The sequence below is a fragment of the Rhineura floridana genome, chromosome 6 (assembly GCF_030035675.1).
Source record: "Rhineura floridana isolate rRhiFlo1 chromosome 6, rRhiFlo1.hap2, whole genome shotgun sequence".
NCBI lineage: Eukaryota > Metazoa > Chordata > Lepidosauria > Squamata > Rhineuridae > Rhineura > Rhineura floridana.
The window spans coordinates 5,016,005-5,034,990 of record NC_084485.1 but is presented as its reverse complement, the minus strand read 5'-3'; the positions used below and the strand labels follow the sequence as shown (position 1 = coordinate 5,034,990).

The 18,986-nt window shown below is 49.1% G+C and overlaps 1 protein-coding gene across 4 annotated transcripts in view; it reads left to right on the top strand.

Moving 5' to 3' along the window:
• MYLK2 (myosin light chain kinase 2) overlaps positions 1 to 17,159 on the top strand; it is a 53,869-nt gene extending 36,710 nt beyond the window's left edge. For all 4 annotated transcript variants that reach the window (XM_061630838.1, XM_061630839.1, XM_061630836.1 and 1 more), the window contains exons 4-12: positions 1,864 to 1,969; positions 2,400 to 2,493; positions 3,359 to 3,468; positions 4,210 to 4,351; positions 5,816 to 5,886; positions 6,077 to 6,205; positions 8,988 to 9,140; positions 11,451 to 11,583; positions 13,616 to 17,159. In XM_061630838.1, the coding sequence (XP_061486822.1) occupies positions 1,864 to 1,969; positions 2,400 to 2,493; positions 3,359 to 3,468; positions 4,210 to 4,351; positions 5,816 to 5,886; positions 6,077 to 6,205; positions 8,988 to 9,140; positions 11,451 to 11,583; positions 13,616 to 13,696 (1,019 nt within the window). In that variant the 3' untranslated portion in view covers positions 13,697 to 17,159. The remainder of the gene's footprint in view (positions 1 to 1,863; positions 1,970 to 2,399; positions 2,494 to 3,358; positions 3,469 to 4,209; positions 4,352 to 5,815; positions 5,887 to 6,076; positions 6,206 to 8,987; positions 9,141 to 11,450; positions 11,584 to 13,615) is intronic.
• Positions 17,160 to 18,986: the final 1,827 nt, after the last annotated feature.

The window sequence follows — 18,986 nt, the reverse complement described above, 5'->3', positions numbered from 1 at the left end:
TCATTCTTGTAGTTGCAGCAGTGGTATGATTTCACTAAATTGTTCAGGGTTGTTAAAACAAAAAGGGATTGCGAAGAGCTCCAAAAAGACCTCTCCAAACTGAGTGAATGGGCGGAAAAATGGCAAATGCAATTCAATATAAACAAGTGTAAAATTATGCATATTGGAGCAAAAAATCTTAATTTCACATATACGCTCATGGGGTCTGAACTGGCAGTGACCGACCAGGAGAGAGACCTCGGGGTTGTAGTGGACAGCACGATGAAAATGTCGACCCAGTGTGCGGCAGCTGTGAAAAAGGCAAATTCCATGCTAGCAATAATTAGGAAAGGTATTGAAAATAAAACAGCCGATATCATAATGCCGTTGTATAATCTATGGTGCGGCCACATTTGGAATACTGTGTACAGTTCTGGTCGCCTCATCTCAAAAAGGATATTCTAGAGTTGGAAAAGGTTCAGAAGAGGGCAACCAGAATGATCAAGGGGATGGAGCGACTCCCTTACGAGGAAAGGTTGCAGCATTTGGGGCTTTTTAGTTTAGAGAAAAGGCGGGTCAGAGGAGACATGATAGAAGTGTATAAAATTATGCATGGCATTGAGAAAGTGGATAGAGAAAAGTTCTTCTCCCTCTCTCATCATACTAGAACTCGTGGACATTCAAAGAAGCTGAATGTTGGAAGATTCAGGACAGACAAAAGGAAGTACTTCTTTACTCAGTGCATAGTTAAACTATGGAATTTGCTCCCACAAGATGCAGTAATGGCCACCAGCTTGGATGGCTTTAAAAGAAGATTAGACAAATTCATGGAGGACAGGGCTATCAATGGCTACTAGCCGTGATGGCTGTGCTCTGCCACCCTAGTCAGAGGCAGCATGCTTCTGAAAACCAGTTGCCGGAAGCCTCAGGAGGGGAGAGTGTTCTTGCACTCGGGTCCTGCTTGCGGGCTTCCCCCAGGCACCTGGTTGGCCACTGTGAGAACAGGATGCTGGACTAGATGGGCCACTGGCCTGATCCAGCAGGCTCTTCTTATGTTCTTATGTTAAATTGTGTGGCTCACAACGGAAGTAATATGCATGGCCATCTAAAGCCCCCCCCAATTATATCCAGAGTCTAAACTTACCTGGCTGCAGTACTGTGGCCAGCTAACATCAAGGGGAAGGGCTGTAGCCAGTTCAATCCCCAAAGGCATCTCCAGGTGCGGCTTGGACAGAACTCTGCCTGAAAACCTGGAGAGCTGCTGCCAGTCAGTGTAGACAATACTGAGCTAGACAGAGCAATGGCCAGACTCGTATGAGGCAGCTTCCTGTGTTTCCTGAAGAAGGTAACTGCCAGGAATGTGGGTGGCTTTCTGTGCTGGGGCAGGGCCTCATTTGCTGGGGCACCCCTGATCACCGCAGTCAGCTCAGGAAGTCCTCTGCTGATCTCCCTGTGGCTCCTGTTGACAGAAATATCCCAGTCTAGCCCAGGACGGGATGCTTGGTCTGGGCAGAATACAAATATTGGGTTGCACCTGTGGCTGCATGCAGCCTGAGACCTCTGCATCCTGGGCAACACCCCTCGTTTCTGCCCAGAAAACCTTTGGTTGCTTGAGCAGATGTGTTGGCCCTGGTCTGGACATGTGTTGGGGCAAAGTGGAAACCTGTTGGTTACTGGCAAGGTACCATCCCTTAGCGTACTATCTAAATGCACTGTCACTGTTTCGCCAGTAGGTGTCACCCTCTGCACATGCCTCGGGAGTTGCTCTAGCAGGCAGAACTCCTGCCTGTGGGCTGCCCCATCTCCTGGCCGTGGCTATGTCCAGCAGCGTGCATGTGTCATGTGCCCATGGCCTTTTTTAAAACCCTTGCCCATCTCTTCCAGATGACACTCCTCCACCACCTGCACCCTTCACTCACCGCATTGTCCAGCTGAGGACAGCAGACGTCAAAGATACATACAGCATCAATACCAAGGAGCTGCTGGGAGGGTAAGACCAGCCTTCGGGGGCAGGGGGGGAGGTTGCCAAATCCTTGTTTGTGGCCAGCTCTTCTGCTTTGGGCATCCGGCGGCTTCTTGGTGACTGTTTGTCTATTTGTTGTTGCTCTTATTATTATCATTGTTTGTTGTTCCTGTTATTATTATATTAAGTGCACACAGTGCCTTAAAATAGTTTAAGACACAATGGGGTCTCTGTCCCAAGGAGGTTGCAATCTGGAAAGGCAATGGGTGAAACAAACAGAGGGAAGGGAGGAATAAATGTCAGGAAATGCTGTTATCCATTCTTAAAACTTGATTACGGTTGGGAATGAAGTTATGCCAAAGGACTCATGGAAAAAGTGAGCTCCGAGGAGTGCTTTGAAAGAGTTCCTCTGGCAACAGCGTCATTTCAACACACGCCTCTCCTTTTCTTCCCGCAGGGGGAAGTTTGGAGAAGTCCGCACTTGTGCGGTGAAGGAGACAGGTCTCAAGCTTGCTGTAAAGATTATCAGGAAGCAGGGACCCAAAGACAGGGTAGGTCTTCTGCGTCATCCTACTAGCGTGGGGGCGGCACCAGCCGGATCGCAGTGATGCATATCAGCAATGTGCCAGTCTTTGTGCCAAGTTCTCCAGTATGGATGCTGTACTAAGTTTAGCTTACTTTGGTGAATTTATGTATCGCGATATGCAACCGAAAGGGGTACCAAAGTGATTTACAAAAGAAGCAAGCACAACATGGCATAAAAACAATGCAAATATAGTAAAGGTCTGTGCACAGGTAGCAGCAGAGTCTGTCCTATACCCCAAAGTGAACTCATGATGGCAATGATAGGTGTGGAAGCATGTGGACCATGTCTCTGGTGGAATCCCACTGGAAGCTTTGCTAGATAACTACCGGCACTGTCAGCTCAAACATCAGAAATATAAAGGATGTTTTGCCAAAATGATTTACAAGATCCCGACTTATGGCGACCCTACAAATAGGGTTTTCATGGTAAGCGATATTCAGAGGGGGTTTACCATTGCCTCTGTCTGAGGCTGAGAGGCAGTGATTGGCCCAAGGTTGCCCAGTGAGCTTCATCGCTGTGTGGGGATTCGAACCCTGGTATCCCAGGTCGTAGTCCAACACTCTAACCACTATGCCACACTGGCTCTGTTTATAAGAGTAGCAAGCACAAAATGGCATAAAAATGATGCAAATACAGTAAAGGTCTATGTACAGGTCGCAGCGTAGCAGAAGAGTCTATCCTATACCCCAGCCTTCATCAGCATGATGAGCCAACCAGGCGTTTGAGACTACAACTCCCATCAGTCCCATGGGACTACAACTCCCGTCAGCCCCACCATCAGGTTGGCAAAGGCTGCCTTACCCCACGCTGACCATCCCTTGCCTCTGTAGGAGACGGCCGAGGAGGAGATTGACGTGATGAACCAGCTGAATCACAGGCACCTGATCCAGCTGTACGATGCCGTTGAGACCCCGAGGGAGATCATGCTCTTCATGGAGTTGTGAGTCACCCGAGAGAGGCAGCCACTTGAGCTGGGAAAGTGGGGGATATTTGGGAGTGGGTGGAAGCCAAGTGTGGGCTAGAGCAGACTCTTCATGCAGAGGATCCCAGGCTCAGACCCTTGCATCTTCAGTTAAAAAGCAGCAGGTGATAGGAAACTCCAGAGGCCAATCAGACGATCCTGGGAAGCCCACGAGGTGGGCATGAAGGGCACAGCCTTCCCCAGCCGCCGATCAACAGGCTCAAAAACAGGTTGTCTGGAACATAGGAGGCTGCCTTATGCTGATTCCATCTAGCTCAGTACTGTCTACACTGACTGGCAGCAGCTCTCCAGGGTTTCAGGCAGGATTCTCTCCTAGTCCTACCTGGAGATGCCTCTGGAGATTGAACCTGGGACCTTCTGCATGCAAGGCAGAGGCTCACCCACCGAGCTATGAGGGCCCTTCTCCAAACAGGAACATTTATTGTTAAACAGAATTATTAATGCTATTTGGTTTACTGGGACAGCTCAATAAACAGGCCATCTGGAAGTGACCCAAATGGGGTGGGGGAAATCTGGGGTGGCATTTTGACGATGGCAATGTTGTGTGGACACTGCGGAAAGCTGTCACGGATGAGCAGCGCCATGCCCACAATAAACGCGAGGGATTGAGATGAAAAAGCAACACGAGTGTTTTGGGCTCGCCTAGTGATGGGCGCAGCCGGGCTGGGCGGCCTAACGCAGCCCCTTTCCTGTGCGCAGTATCGAAGGTGGGGAGCTCTTTGAGCGGATCATCGACGAGGACTACCAGCTGACCGAGGTAGACTGCATGGTGTTTGTGCGGCAGATCTGTGACGGGATCCTCTTCATGCACCACATGAGGGTGCTACACCTGGACCTCAAGGTATGAGGGCGCAGGATGTGCCCCGTGAAGGAAGTTGGGCTGCTCCTTCAGTCAAAGGAGGGGCAAAGCAGAGGGGCAGTGATGGGGTGGAGGACACCCCGGCTGTGTAAAAGGCCACTCACTAAAGTAGGAGGGCACCCCTTTCGAGCAGACGTTCTGCCCCAGCAATAGCGGTCCCACCCCTTGCAGCTGTGGGACGGAGCCCACTAGCTGGGCATGAAGGCCACAGACTCCTGCTGTTTGTCTCCCCCAGCAGCTGATATTCGGAGGTAGACTGCCTCTGAACGTGGAGGTCTCATTTAGCTATACCGGCTCATAGCCACTGGCAACAGACCTTACATCTGCCTCCAGGATCAAAGGCAGTATCCTTCTGACCGCCAGAAAGCTATATTGTCCCCAGGTCCTGCGCGGGCCTTCCTACTGGGGCCATTGTGAGAAGAACAGGATGCTGGGCTAGGTGGGGGCCCCTTTGGTCTCATCCAGCAGCCAGGCTCTTCTGATGCTCCTGCATTGCCTGCCCCTTTCCAAAGCCATCTGAGCCGACGGTGATCACCCACTTCTAGTGACAATAAATTCCAAGAGTTAATTGCAGGTTGTGTGAAATTCTTCCTTTCTGTCAGTTAGTTTCACTGGCTGACTCCCTGCCCCAAGTCCTAGTGTTATGAGAGAGGAAGGGAGAGAGGGACTGTCCCCCACACCAACTCTTGTCTTAGTAACAGGCATTGCCTTTCATTTCCCAGAGACAGACAAAATTCTCCTATTGAAATGCAATGAGATGTTTTTAAAGATGCTTTGTTTTAAAATCTACTTCTTTTTAATATATTAATTAATTAATTAATTATTTCATCTGTATCCCGCCCTTCCTCCCAGCAGCAGCCCAGGGCGGCAAACAAAGCGCTAAAAACACTTTAAAACATCATAAAAAACAGATCTTAAAATACATTAAAAGAAAACAGCATTAAAAACATTTAAAAAAAACTTTAAAAAGGGGTTAAAAACATTAAAAACATATTAAGCAATTCTAACACAGACACGGACTGGGATAGGTCTCAACCTAAAAGGCTTGTTGAAAGAGGAAAGTCTTCAAAAAGTGCAGAAAAGATAGCAGAGATGGCGCCTGCCTAATATTCAATATGTGCATGTGTGTGTGTTTTGTCACTGTCCTTTGCCGCCCTGGGCTTCCTTTAGGAGGAAGGGGGGGATATAAAAAACACCCTTAATAAAGAAATAAATAAGCGATGGAATATTGAAGGCTAGACTTGCAGGTGTGACACAGCCCGCCGCCGTCACCAATACCTGCCAAAAATACCTGCTGTGTCAGATGCAGTATTCTCAGCTGTATGAAGGGTGGGGAGACCTTCCATCCTCTTCAGATCCCCTCCTGATTTCCAGGCGGTTCTTTGCAGACCACCCCCAAGGCACTAACCTGGGGCGGGGTGGGTGATGTTTTCTCTTGCCCTGCAGCCCGAGAACATCCTGTGTGTCACTGCTACCGGCCACATGGTGAAGATCATTGATTTTGGACTTGCCCGAAGGTAACGCCATTGCTGGCCTGCACTCGCCCCCTCCCCCCTTTCTGCACCCTCTCCTGCTGGGCTGCCTCTGGGATGACCCTCTTGGCACGAGGCTGATGCCCACCTTCCTGGGAGCTGAGGGGGTGGGTGCTTGGGGGCACTGAACACACCAGAACAGGCATCAGATTTCCCCCCCTTACTCCCCTCCCAGATACAATCCCAGAGAGAAGCTGAAAGTGAACTTTGGCACCCCGGAGTTCCTGTCGCCGGAGGTGGTCACCTACGATCAAGTCTCCTACTCCACGGACATGTGGAGCATGGGAGTCATCACCTACATGCTGTAAGTGAGAGGCGGGGGCGCCTTTAGGATCCATGCCTCATGGGCAATGGGGGGGAGGTTTTGCGTCGGGGGGGAGGTGTGCCCTCTTGACCCACAGCACCCCTCCGTTTAAAATGAACCTCAGAAAAGTTGGCAGGGCTGCCTCCCCCCTTGAATTCAAGGCCTTTGGACAAGGGCCGTGGCTCATTGGGAGAGCATCAGCTTTCCGTGCAGAAAGTCCTGGCTTCGTTCTTCAGCATCTCCAGGTTGGAATGGGAAAGATCCCTATCTGAAATGCTGGAGTGCTGCTGCCAATCAGTGCAGACAATACTGACCTAGATGGACTAATGGTCTGACTCAGCATTAGGCAGCGGCCTCTTTCCCTAGAAGCTACATCACCACCAGCATCCCAGCTTAGATGGCCTTGAGAAAAGTCATGGAAGATAACTCTATCCATGTCTATTAGCTATAATATCTGAATGGAACTTCCATGGACACGAGCAATATACCTGTAAATAATACCACAGGCTGGGCTCAAATAACACAGGAAGACTGACCTTTTCACTCCAGGCTTCTGAGTTTCCAAACTCAGTACCTGGCTGCTGTTTTTGAACAGACTGCCTAGGCTAATTGGATCCTTAGTTTGTTCTAGCCAGACAACCAGGCACCTGGTTGGCCACTGTGAGAACAGGATGCTGGACTAGATGGGCCACTGGCCTGATCCAGCAGGCTCTTCTTATGTTCTTATGTTCTTACGTTCTTAATTGTTACCATCTAATCTTCTGTGAAAATGCAAGACGGTCTGGGACTTGTCTCCTGGATCGTGTGGGTGGCTTCTTTGATGTCTCTTTAAAAAAAGTTCTCTCCGCAAGATGGACTAAACCTAGCGATGGCCACCAGCTTAGGTTGCTTTCCAGACAGTGTGCTTGTTGAATATTTGTCGTTATTTATTTGCACAAAGTTTGCAGGGAAGCTATTTACTGAGCATTCATTCTGCTTTGTGTGCAGGGAGGTTACACAATGTTGTGTCAAGCAGTTGCTATTCCACACTTTCCTGTGCCTTTTCCAGTCCCTTTCCTTATTGCAAAAAGTTCCGTTTCAGGGGGGTAAGCCTGTTTGTTGCGCAAGAGCCCCAAATCAGCTTAAACTGCGCAACCTGAATTTTCTGGTATATGATTGAATCCCATCTGAAAACAGCAAAAGGCTTGAACTACCCTTTGATGGCTTTTTAAACAGAATTACAGAAATTCACGGCTGAGAGGTCTATCATGGGCTATTAAGTTTATGATGCCAACAAAGAGCTTCCATGTTCAGAAGCAGTATACCTCTAAATCCCAGATGCTGGGCACAAACAGAAGCAAACTATAGCCTCCAAGCCCTGTTTGTAAGGACCCTGAGGCTTCTAGATGGCTGGCTGGCTGCTACTGGAAATGGAACATTTGGGCTAGGTTGGAATATTGGACCGACCGAGCCACCTCAAAAAAGAATATAAATTACATCTACATCCCAGGTCTTCCTTGGAGTTCCTTCAGATCTCCTAGACTTGTTGCTTCAAAGGGCAGGACTAGATCTAATGGGTAGAAGTTGCAGGGAAGTAGATTTTGGCGAAAGATTAGGAGAAACTCCCTGACGGTAAGCACTGTTCTACAGTGGAAGAGACTGCCTTGGGAGGTGGTGATGGGCTCTGGAGTACTGGAGGTAATGGAGTGTAGGCTGGGCAAACATATGCCAGGGTGCTGTAGTTGAATCATCCATTGCAGATCCTGCATTTGGCAGGTGGCTGGACTGGATGATCTCTAAGGTCCCTTGGGATTTCTGAGCTACAGCAGTGTTGCAGTACTGTGTGCTCCTTGACCATTCATTCCCTAGGCTAGGGATGCCGGAGAACTTTGGTGGAAACAGAAGTGGAAATTGCCATGGTTTACATTTTCATCCCTGGTCTAGAACAGAAATCAGTCCAGTGAATATCCAGTTTGCTCACAACGGTCTTGTTAAAAAAAAAAAAAGCCCACAATTGATATGTAATTAATGACTTTTTAAAAAAACATTGTTTTGACATTTCCTTTACATTGAAATGAATAATGTGGAAATAATTATGTTGTTAATTATGTTAAATTAGTAACTTATGCAGATTATCTAAATAATTATCTAAGTAACATTAAACAGCGAACAGCAAGATGAATAACTAAGGGCTGTATTCAGTGTACTGCTAAGACAATCCTTGCACATCAGAATAATCTCGCCCTCCCCACCCCTCCCAAATCTGTTCTGGGTTTCCCCCCAACCTTCCTAAATAGATTTGGAGATGGAGGGGGATGCAGTGCGGTGGAAAGAGGGAAGCAAAGCCCATTGTGCTAGAGCTAACCCTAGTGCTAGTGCAAAAAGTGAGTTGAATACCACCCACAGGACGGGGGTTACCGACATGGTGCCCTCTAGCTGTTGCTGGACTACAACTCCCATCATCCCTGACCATCGTCCATGCCGGCTGCTGGGGCTGCTGGCAGTTACAATCCAGCAGCATCTGGAGGGTGCCACGTTGGCTATACCTGACATAGCATTTGACGGAAGTGGAACAGCATCAGAACGGAAGCAGTGCTGATTGTGACGAAGACAGATCAGAATGGAAATGGTTGCCTTCTTCCAGCCCTCTGCGCTGGGCCTACGGCTGCAAGTTCTTCTGTGAGAGACTTCTGGCTCCAGAGTAACTTGCTTTTGCCAAGGGGATGTGTCTCAGGAGGGTTTTCCTTTCCTAATGAGCTTTGGTTCATGCTTGCCTCTTTTCCTCACCCTGTTCCCCTCTCAGGCTAAGCGGACTCTCCCCTTTCTTGGGGGACAACGATACAGAAACCCTCAACAATGTCCTGGCAGCCAACTGGTATTTCGACGAGGAAGCTTTTGAAGGCATCTCTGACGAAGCCAAGGACTTTGTCTCCAACTTGATTATCAAGCAGAAAAGGTCTGGGCCTAGCCGAGGAGTGAGCAAAGCTCAACGGTTTTCTCTGTGGGAAGCGATTAACTGCCAGGTCACCCAGAGAGCAAATGGAGGCACCACACCCCTCTTTTTCATTTTCTAGCTGTAAGGAGTTGTGTAGAAAATAGCACAGACTTAAGAGAAGAAGTGGATTTGGCTTCCACTGTCACGACAGAGGAAGATTCTGGAAAAAATGGGTTTGTGGTGTGGAGAAAGTGGATACAGAGACTTTTTTTTTTCATTACATGTTGGAAGATTCAGGATAGACAGAAGGACTTCTTTGCGTACTGCATAATTAAGCTATGGAATTCCCTTCCATGAGATGTAGTGATGGCCACCAGATTGGATGATTAGCCAAATTCGTGGAGGATGTAGCTGTCAATGGCGACTAGCAATGATGGCTGTGTTGAGCCTCCACAGTCAGAGGCAGCATGCTTCAGAATATCAGTTGCTGAGAACTGCAGGAACGGAGACTGCTCTTGCGCTCAGGTCCTGCTTGTGGGCTTCCCAAGGGCAACTGGTTGGCCACTGTAAGGACAGCATGCTGGATTAGATGGTCCACGGGCCTGATCCAGCTGGGTTCTTATGAAACTGCGAGACAAAGGGGGAAAAAACAGGTTTTGTTCCCAGGGCCTTCAAAACCCTGATGTCTTAGGGGAATTTGATGCTTTCACAGCAATTTCTTCGTTGTCAAACTCAGACATGAACTGAACTTCTAGGTACACTTAGGCGTAGCCCCATTGAAGGCAGTGAGTCAGGCTTCATGCCTGTGGTAGCGAAGATATTCCTTCGAGAAAGAAAATAAATGGGCAGAATGTAACTTTTTCAAGGTCTCCCCAAATTTCTTTTTTCTTTTTTTAAACTTAGCCATGGTGGGAGGGGGGCAATGATGTCTGAGTTTCCTCCAAACTTCCAGCAAATCACATTTGGTTCTCTGGAAGAGAGAATTCTGCTTAAAGTAGCTGTGCTGAGATTCAGGCCCTTTATTATCTTTACAATGACCCTGGCTGCTTTCATACATGGGGCTAATAGCGCTAGTTTAACGGATTAAAAATCTAGCGCTTCATTCCGGATTTCAAAAATCCCTTTCACACTGCAGTACCAATTTAGCGGCATTTCACGCAATGGTCTTTCACACAGCACTCTCACCTACTGCGGCCATTAGAAGACTGCTTCTTTTCCCGCCTTTTCTGTTCAAAAGCTCTGTTTGTTCCTTCTGTGTGTGGGGGTTTTTTTTTGAAAAAGGCGCGATTGCGATCCTGATCAGCTGAGAGGCGCAATCGCAATCAGCTGAGAGGCGTGGTAGTGCAGTAGCAGAGGCTCTGGTTGAGCACAAGCAGCAGCAGCACAGGCTGAGCAAAGGCTGCATGCTGGGAGGGCTGTTGGTAAGGGCGGGAACGCACTGCATGCTGGGATGGCTGTCACGTGAGCAGCGGCAGCTAGTGCAAAACTCCTGCAATATTCCAGGTTCCCAGCCTCCTATCGGAATTTTTGTGGTATCATTTATTGCGGAAATTTGCGCTAAACTTCCACTACATTCCACCAGAATTCCAGAGCTATCCGTTATGTCATGTGAAAGCTCAAATTTTATGCACAATTTAACAGGAAATAAATTGTCAGAATAACGGAATAAAGTGCAGTGTGAAAGCACCCCCTGTCAGATGGGGTCCTGTCACCATGTTCCCTATGAGAGGCTGAGAGGATAGAGGCACCTTTGCCCGGGAGGATGGGACACACGTAACAGGCAAATGAGGGGACTCTGTACTTCACAGCTTCTCCTGTTACTGCCATTGCTCTTCACTCAGCCTTCCTCAGCCTTAAGCTGATCTACTTATAGAAAACAGAACCTGATGAACAGAAGGGAAAATTGCAGTCTGGAAGGCTACATTGCCAAGGAAAGTGGAGGCTGAGTTCACGTGTGTGTCATGTACTGTTTCAGTCTGTACTATTTATTAATCCCACTGTCACAAAGTTTCAAGGCAGCTAACAATCAAATCAAGTAAAGCAAGAATAACAACAGTATGATCAAAGCACCCTATTTAAAAAACAGTGGTAACCAGCTGTGTATGGCACCGATTGGCTGTTGACAATGAAGTCACCTACTTCCTGCCCCGGCAGCAGACATTGAGTGTAAATTCCACAGAACAAGTTAGAATACAGACTCGGTTTGAATCGTTCCCCATTGCGGAATTCTGCTCTCCATTTTAATGCAGGGATTTGTATATATTGCAAGACGGGTTGTGGGAAACGACAGCCACAGGCGGGGACTACATCATAACCTTTCTCTCTTCACAGTGGACGTATGAGTGCAGCTCAGTGCCTCCAACACCCCTGGCTCAACAACTTGGCGGAGAAGGCCAAACGTGTCAACCGGCGCCTCAAGTCCCAAGTCTTGCTCCGGAGATACGTGATGCGGAGGCGCTGGAAGGTAACAGGAGGGAACAGACAGTCACGGGGCTAGGTGGAAGGGAGGTCACTAAATCCAGAGGACGTTGCCTTCTGTGCATGCTTGCTCACTTGTGTGAATCATCCCACAAGTTGTTTGACCAGATTGGGAGATAAAGGTGTGGATAGGACAGGCAACCCCACAGCTTGCCAGCTTGTTCAGCTGCACCTGCCCATTCCCTGTCTCTGTCCTCTTCTAACTGGGCTGCCTTCACAGTTGCTGGGTCTATGCATTAGCAGCAGGAGATGAGATGCATCCTTAGGATTGAGACAAAGGTATGGTAAAGGGAGAGAGCATAACAGGTTCCTTTGCTGTAGGAATAGCCCATTTCTTCCTTGTTTTGCCATGGAAATGACTGGCAGTTATTCATCCATTCATCTTGACTCCTACCCGACCCTGCCCTCCCCTGAACCTGCTACATTTCAGGCAAGGAGATCCTCTTTAAAAACAACATGTAAAGCTCTGCATGTAAATGTATCTACTTATCAATTATTTTCTTATCTTGTTCAAACAGAAGAGTTTGTTTGGTTTTTTTAAGTGCAAAATGCTCCTGGGACTGAAAGGGAAGGTAGGCTCTTGATGACTTCACAGACATCAGCCAATTGATCCTGTGCATAGTCAGCTACTGTTGCAAACTTGTCAGAACTGAGTTTGTCCAGAGTTTGACCCCGGACAGAAATGTTGGATTGATTTTTTAGTGAGGGCAACCCCACATCAGTCCCGATGCTCTAAAAATGTTATCATATCCATCTTCCCCTTTAGTTTTTGGATTTGGGGATCCTGGTTTTCTTCTGCACCAACTTGACAGCTCCTCCCTTCTGGGACGGAGCAGGAGTGCAGTAGTGTTAACACATGCACACATTTGCCTAGCAGCATTCCTGTTCCACTGTCATGCAGAATGCTCCTGGGCAAGCCTCTAGCATGCCCTGTAAGCAGGGATCTCTTTATTAATAGCCTCAGATCAGCAGAAGGGAGTTCTGCCACCATCAGAAGTTCGGGTGGTGGTGTCCCGGGAGAGGGCATTCTCTGTGGCAGCCGGTAAATTGCGGCGCCTCCTTCCCACAGAGGTGAATCTGGCACCTTCATTATATAATTTTTGTCTTATGCTGAAAACACACCACTTTACCCTGGCCTTTGACTCCTGATATATATATTGTTGTAATTTTAATTGTTGTGACTTGCCCTGAGACTTTATGGTGAAGGGTGGGTAATAAATCAAATCAGGTCAACTCAATAACAACAATAATAATCCACATATCAACAACAGCACTGAACAAGCGCGTAATCTGGAATTTGTGATTTGGCACATGCTGAGAATCTCAACTTTTCTTTCCTTTTCTTTTTACAAACCAAGCATCTAATGTCTGTGGAAATAAGCTTTAATATAAAAAAGCTTTAATATACTGTATGTCAACAATGGCTAGTGAAATCTGAGGGAGCTTCCAAGCTGTTTGGGTGTGATTCAATCACGTATTGGCAAATTCAGGTTGCAGAATTGCAGCTGATTGGGAGGTGTTGCACAACAAACCTGCTTCCCCCAAAGACTGGAATTTTTGTGATAAGCAAAGTGATGGAAAAATGCACTTCAAAGTGTGGGGCAACACTTGCTTTGACACAACGTCACCTAACCTCTCTGCAGACAAACCAAAATGAATGCTCTTTAAATAGCCAACATCGCCTACTCTCCTTGCAAACAAATCAGGATGAATGTTCAGTAAACAGGTCATCTGGAAGCACTCTCAGAATCCTATAGGGGACTGAGCAGGTCTGTGATAACACCTTGCTCCTTCCTCATGGGTAGCAGTAGCTGCTAAATTCTGCAAAAGAAGTTAAAAATACAAACTTGCATGATTTACAGGCTTTATTCACATTGCAGAATGCCACTTTTACTGATGCAAAATTTTAATTTATTATCTGAAAGCGAAACAGTTCTGACTCCGCAATGTGAGTTTTCTAGCCTTGATATAGACCCCTTTTTATGGTGTGTGCGTGCATTTCCTTTTTAATTGAACAGAAAAACTTCATCGGCGTTTGTGCTGCTAACCGATTCAAGAAGATCACCAGCTCAGGATCCCTGACTGCACTGGGAGTCTGAGTGACGGGGATGGAACTGGGCGGAACGTGAACACCAAGTGGGGAGGAAGAACTCTGATGGGGAGCTTGTGCTGGATTGTGTTTGTGCTGCCCCACATCCCAGGGACAGCGTGGGCAAGAGGAACAGGACCCGCCACGAAAGTTGCTGCTTCCCAGAGAAATGCCAGTGGAGGCTGGCTTGGAACTTTCCCGCAGGCAGGCTCCATCCGTGTGTATGATGCTTGCTCTCTCTCTGGTAGCAGCCCCCTCAAAAGCCCTGTGTAGTTTCCACTGGGAGATTCTCTCTCTCTCCTCCTCCCTCCCATATCTGCTGACTTGGGCTGTATCCTCCTTTTTGGTGGATATTCCGCTGCCCTGTGTCTCTCTCATTTGGACTCAGCGCAAGCCCACTTTGGTGGACGCCATGCTGTCCTCACACTGCCGCTGTGTACCTCACCACATGCACACCTTGCCGGTGTGCCTGCTGCTTCGGAGGGGCCTTCCCAAACCGCCACAGACGTCTGGATCCTATCTTGCTCACGCTGTGGGCTTTGCCACTGATTCCACAGAGCGGGTTGCTCTCACACCCATGACTTTGCTGAACTGCAGTTTCTCCGCTTGTGGCCATCCTGTCCCGTCAGTCGGGTGCCAGCTGGGATCCGTTCTGTGACCCCTGGCCACTGGATTCCCCCTCCAGTGATGTGAAATCCCCACGGCGCTGTGGAGCGCACCACTCCAGTCCCTGAGCCGTGTGCCTTCTGGATGGTTCATTCCCCTCCCACTCCGATCGAGAAGATGACTGCCCATATTTTAACAGACGGGGAATCCTGCACCTTTTTCTCTCTCCGATTCGACTTTGATTTGAAATGGGCCCTTGTTGAACTGGCTTGTTAAGCATCAGCCCACTGGCCAAACCTGCCACTCTCGACCTTGGCCAGCACTCCCCACACCTCTCACTTGACCCTCCTCCCCTGCCCAAGACCTGTCTGTTCTGTGCTTTCCACGTCTACAGGTGTGCCTCAGAACCCCGCTAAGAATGTCCCATCTAGCTTCACCTTGCCCCAGTGAGAGCTACCTGCCAATCCTTTGCTGTCAGGTGTTGCACCCCCTGCACGCTCTTGGAGTTCTGTCATGCTCCTGTAGTGTATGGAAAGGCCCATGCCCACAGGCGTCCCCATACCCCCTCCAAATCCCCCCCAAAGATTTGAAACCCTGGGCCTCTGCACCTTGCCAGATTGGCCTGCTGTGGGAAGCCGATATTTGGTCAGGAAGCCGCCTCTTCCTGTATTGGCCAAGCTGCACGCGGGAGTTCCTCTAGGCTCTGGGCGGGCAGGAAGTGAACACCCAGCATTCCAGGAGCATCCCCAGATGGGCAGCTGGTGCGGAAAGAAGACAGCATTGTGCAAGCCTCTTTGTGCTAACCTCTTTGCCCTTCTGAGCTGCCGAAGGGTCTGGAAGGGGGAAGGGAGAGGTGGGGGTGGCAGCAAGGCTGACACGGCCCTCCCGGAGCAAGAGGGAAAGGAGCTGGCCTAATGCAGACCATCTGTGCTTGCCTCGCCTCCTCTTCGCCCAGCTGAAAGGGCTGCTTCAGAGCGGGCCACCAACAGACAGGAACTGCTCTGTGTGTGTGTGTGTGTGTGTGTGTGCAGGAGATTTCCTCTGTGAGCCCTGGGTCAGCCCCCTATAGAGCCCAAGAAACTGGCCTCAAACTGAGCTGCAGGCAAAGGCTGAGCTCATTGCATAAAACCTCTTTTATTTACTCCCCACCCCACCCTGTTAGGTTAATGACCCAGAATAATCCAGTGTCTCATAACGGGTAGAACATAGCTCCATGGAAGTGTGTAGGTGTGAGCGAGGATTAATCACGGTTTATTATGACTTTTAATTCCTGCAGCACATGGTATGTAAAGTGCTTTAGAATTCCTCCTCCTGTAAATCTTTCCTATGAACCCATTTTCCTGATGAGCAACTGAGGCCAAGACCAGACCTGCTACAAAGGATGTGTGGAGTGTCACCAAAAGGAACTCCTCTGTGCTTTTCCTGCTCCTGATAACATGTATAGCCTCCCACAACCTGGTGTAGAATCATAGAGTTGTAGAGTTGGAAGGGGCCTGGTGTAGTGGTTAAGGTGTTGGACTACGACCTGGGAGACCAGGGTCCGAATCCCCACGCAGCCATGAAGCTCACTGGGTGGCCTTGGGCCAGTCACTGCCTCTCAGCCTCAGAGGGAGGCGACGGTAAACCCCCTCTGAATGCCGCTTACCTTGAAAACTCTATTCGTAGGGTCGCCATAAGTCGGAATCGACTTGAAGGCAGTCCATTTCCATTTCATAAGGCCACTGAGTTCAACCCCCTGCTCAGTGCAAGAATCCAACCATACCAGGTGACTGTCCAGCTGCCTCTTGAAGGCTTCCAGGGTTGGAAAACCCACCACCTCCCTAGGTGCCCTCCAGAAGTTTCAGACTACAACTCCCATCAACCTCAGCCAGCACATCCAGTGGTCAGGGGTGATGGGAGAGGTGCCATAGCTCAGGGGTAGCGCGCCTACCTTGCATGCACAAGGTCCCAAGTTCAAGGGGTGGGAGAGACCCCTGCCTGAAACCCTGACAGTCAGTGTAGAAGAGTGGCAGCCGGTGGCTGTGCACCTTGACAGCTCCTTGAAAGTTCAGACTAAAACCTGGGGTGGATTCCACTGCCCCACTGGAGCCACCAGCCACCCCTGGTTGCAGACAATATCTGAGATGAACCAATGATCTGATTCGGTATAGAGCTGCTTCCTACAGTCCTGTGAGATAGAACCCAACACCATCTGGAGGGTGGCCAGTTAGAGAAGGCTGATGTAGAAAAATGAAGCCTGGAATTTGGCGTGTTTCCCCATCTGTCCTCTCCAGCAAGTAGCCGCCAGCGATGTGGCCAGGGATACTCGGAGCATGATGCAATCACAGTTGCACACACTGTGTTCTTTCCACGGCACTCAGAGGGAGAGGCGGCCCTGGCGATCCACTCATTGCCTCATTTCTGCCTCTGCACCAGGGGAGGGTGGGCCACCCAAGGCGCATACGGCCGATCGGGGAGTTGAATTCTCCTGGGATCAGGTGCAACACCCTCTCCAGCAGAAAGCAAGTGATTCTGACCCTCTCTTCTGTGCGGATGCTCCAAGGTCATTTTAAGCACAAGTATGTACCTTAGTGGGAAAGGTGTGTTTTTCTTTGAATGCTGCCCATTTTAACTTTCGTCAGGGTGTGTGTCTTTCCCTACATTTGAGGAATGGTGGGCTCTGCACCTATTAATTTATGAAGCTTTTTTCCAGTTCTTGTAAGCATTGCTCTTCAGCTTGGTTCCCCCTGCCTTTCCCCATCAAGAAGCAACAACACCTGCTCTGACCTCTGTCTGCGGTGATTGGATGAGCGATCACTTAATGTGTCCCCCTTCCCCGTCGCCTGAATGTAAAGTGGCTGAATGTAAATAAATGTACAGGTTCAAGGGCTGGTTGTTTGTCTTGCATCCTCCAAAGGGGGGCAGCGGCGGGGCCAAAGGGGGGCGGGGGGAGAGCTCTGCTGTTACTTGGCATTTCTTGAGCACAGCTGGGTGTTGTACATGCAACATGGGAGGGGGCAACGTTAAGGCATCAGGGGCTCTGCAGCAGATGTGCCAGCAATGAGCCACTGGGGAAACTGCTGCCCTTGGAGGCTTGGTGGTCCAGGGCTGGTTGGAGGCCTGCAGTTTTCAGCCTGTCCAGAGAACAGAGGAACCAGCCATCTCCCTCCTGGCCTTTCGTAATGCTGCCTCCGGCCCAGCTCCTCAATCTGAGCAATTTGTGGCTCTCTGGCTCTCTTGAGCTGCTGGCGTGCCTTGCTGCTGGCCCCACTACTACCAAGCCCTTGCAGGGGCTCAAGGGCCTGACAGTCCTCTATAGATAGGATCTCCTTTTCAAGCTGGCTGCAGCAGCCTCCCAGAACAACCTTCAAGAGGTGGCCCGGGCCTGTGTGTGCGAGTTTCACCATTGTACAGTGCTGCCCTGCTCTCATCTGGTCTGGTGAAGGAGCCCACTGGACAAGGCTGGCTGGGGTTGCAGCACCACAAGGGGAGCTGAGTGAGCTGCTCACTCTGACCAAAGTTAGAGGTGGGCTGAGCCCCTCCATGTCCTAGGCTTCACTCCGTTTGTGACTCCTTAAAGGGACAACCCTCTGACCTGTGGACAGGCACTTCTTCTGCGCTCTGGCCTCCTGTCTGGTGCGCTCCCGGCACCACTGGACTGGCGAGGTAGGTTGGGAGGCACCCAATTCCTAAGACCCAGGGCAAAGTGCCCATGAGGTCTCAGCTCTGGCTGTATGAGCCCTCGTCCTTTGCCTGCCAGCCTGGGATTGAGTAGCCCCCTGGCTATCAGTATCAGGGTCAGATACCCTGTCTGGCTCCTTAGCTGGTGACTCTGCAGCCTCTGAGTCTGATTGCTGCTGGACTCTAGGGCTCTGACAGGCATGGGTGAAGAATGTGGCACTGGGCACAGAATTTAGCACCAGGATATTTTCTTTTTTAAAAAATAAAGCTTCTAGTTCTTCAGACCTGGGGGTGTGTGGGTGAAATCTCAGAAATGGAGTAAGATTTCAACTGGTCAGGGACTGGGAGTTCAGCTCCCATCCCCCCAACCTGCAGAGCTCTGTGCCTTTCTCTGTGTCAGCTAGAAATAGGGACTGAGGATAAATTTGATTATGTTTGGATTTGAATCTGCAGTTCTCGAACCAATGTGGAAACTGAAACACAGCGATCTTTTAAAATTTGCACTTTGAATGGCGTGATGCGGTTCTTCAACCAAACTGTACGTACAAAATGCATATATTAGGGGTAAGTGTGCCCAAAAATGCATAATTAGTGAAAATAACATGCAAAAAATTAATCATATTTGCTGGCAAAATGTGTGTTAGCTAAAATGTGTTTATTGGGAGAAATTTGCACTAAAGTGCTGACAAATTTTCATGAGGATTTTTTTTTTAAATTGCAAATTGCTGCAGAAACGTGGGGAACAAAATCTAAGATTGGAAAAATTAGACACGTAGAGAATTGAAATTGAGAGAGTCATCCATCCCTAGCCAGAAGTTACTTGATAAAGTTCTGCAAGTATATGCAATTTTCCCTACTTTACATGTTATATGCAGGTTTGACTCAGCCTCTCTGTGCAGAACTGGTAGTTTTCTTTATACCTCATCTGATTTTTCGATGCACAGCTGTACAAGTGCTGCAGGGGAAAGTGTTCACCTTTCCCCAAAGGGCCCCCTACATTTAGGACAGGAGCAGAGAGAATCATTCTGTGTTGC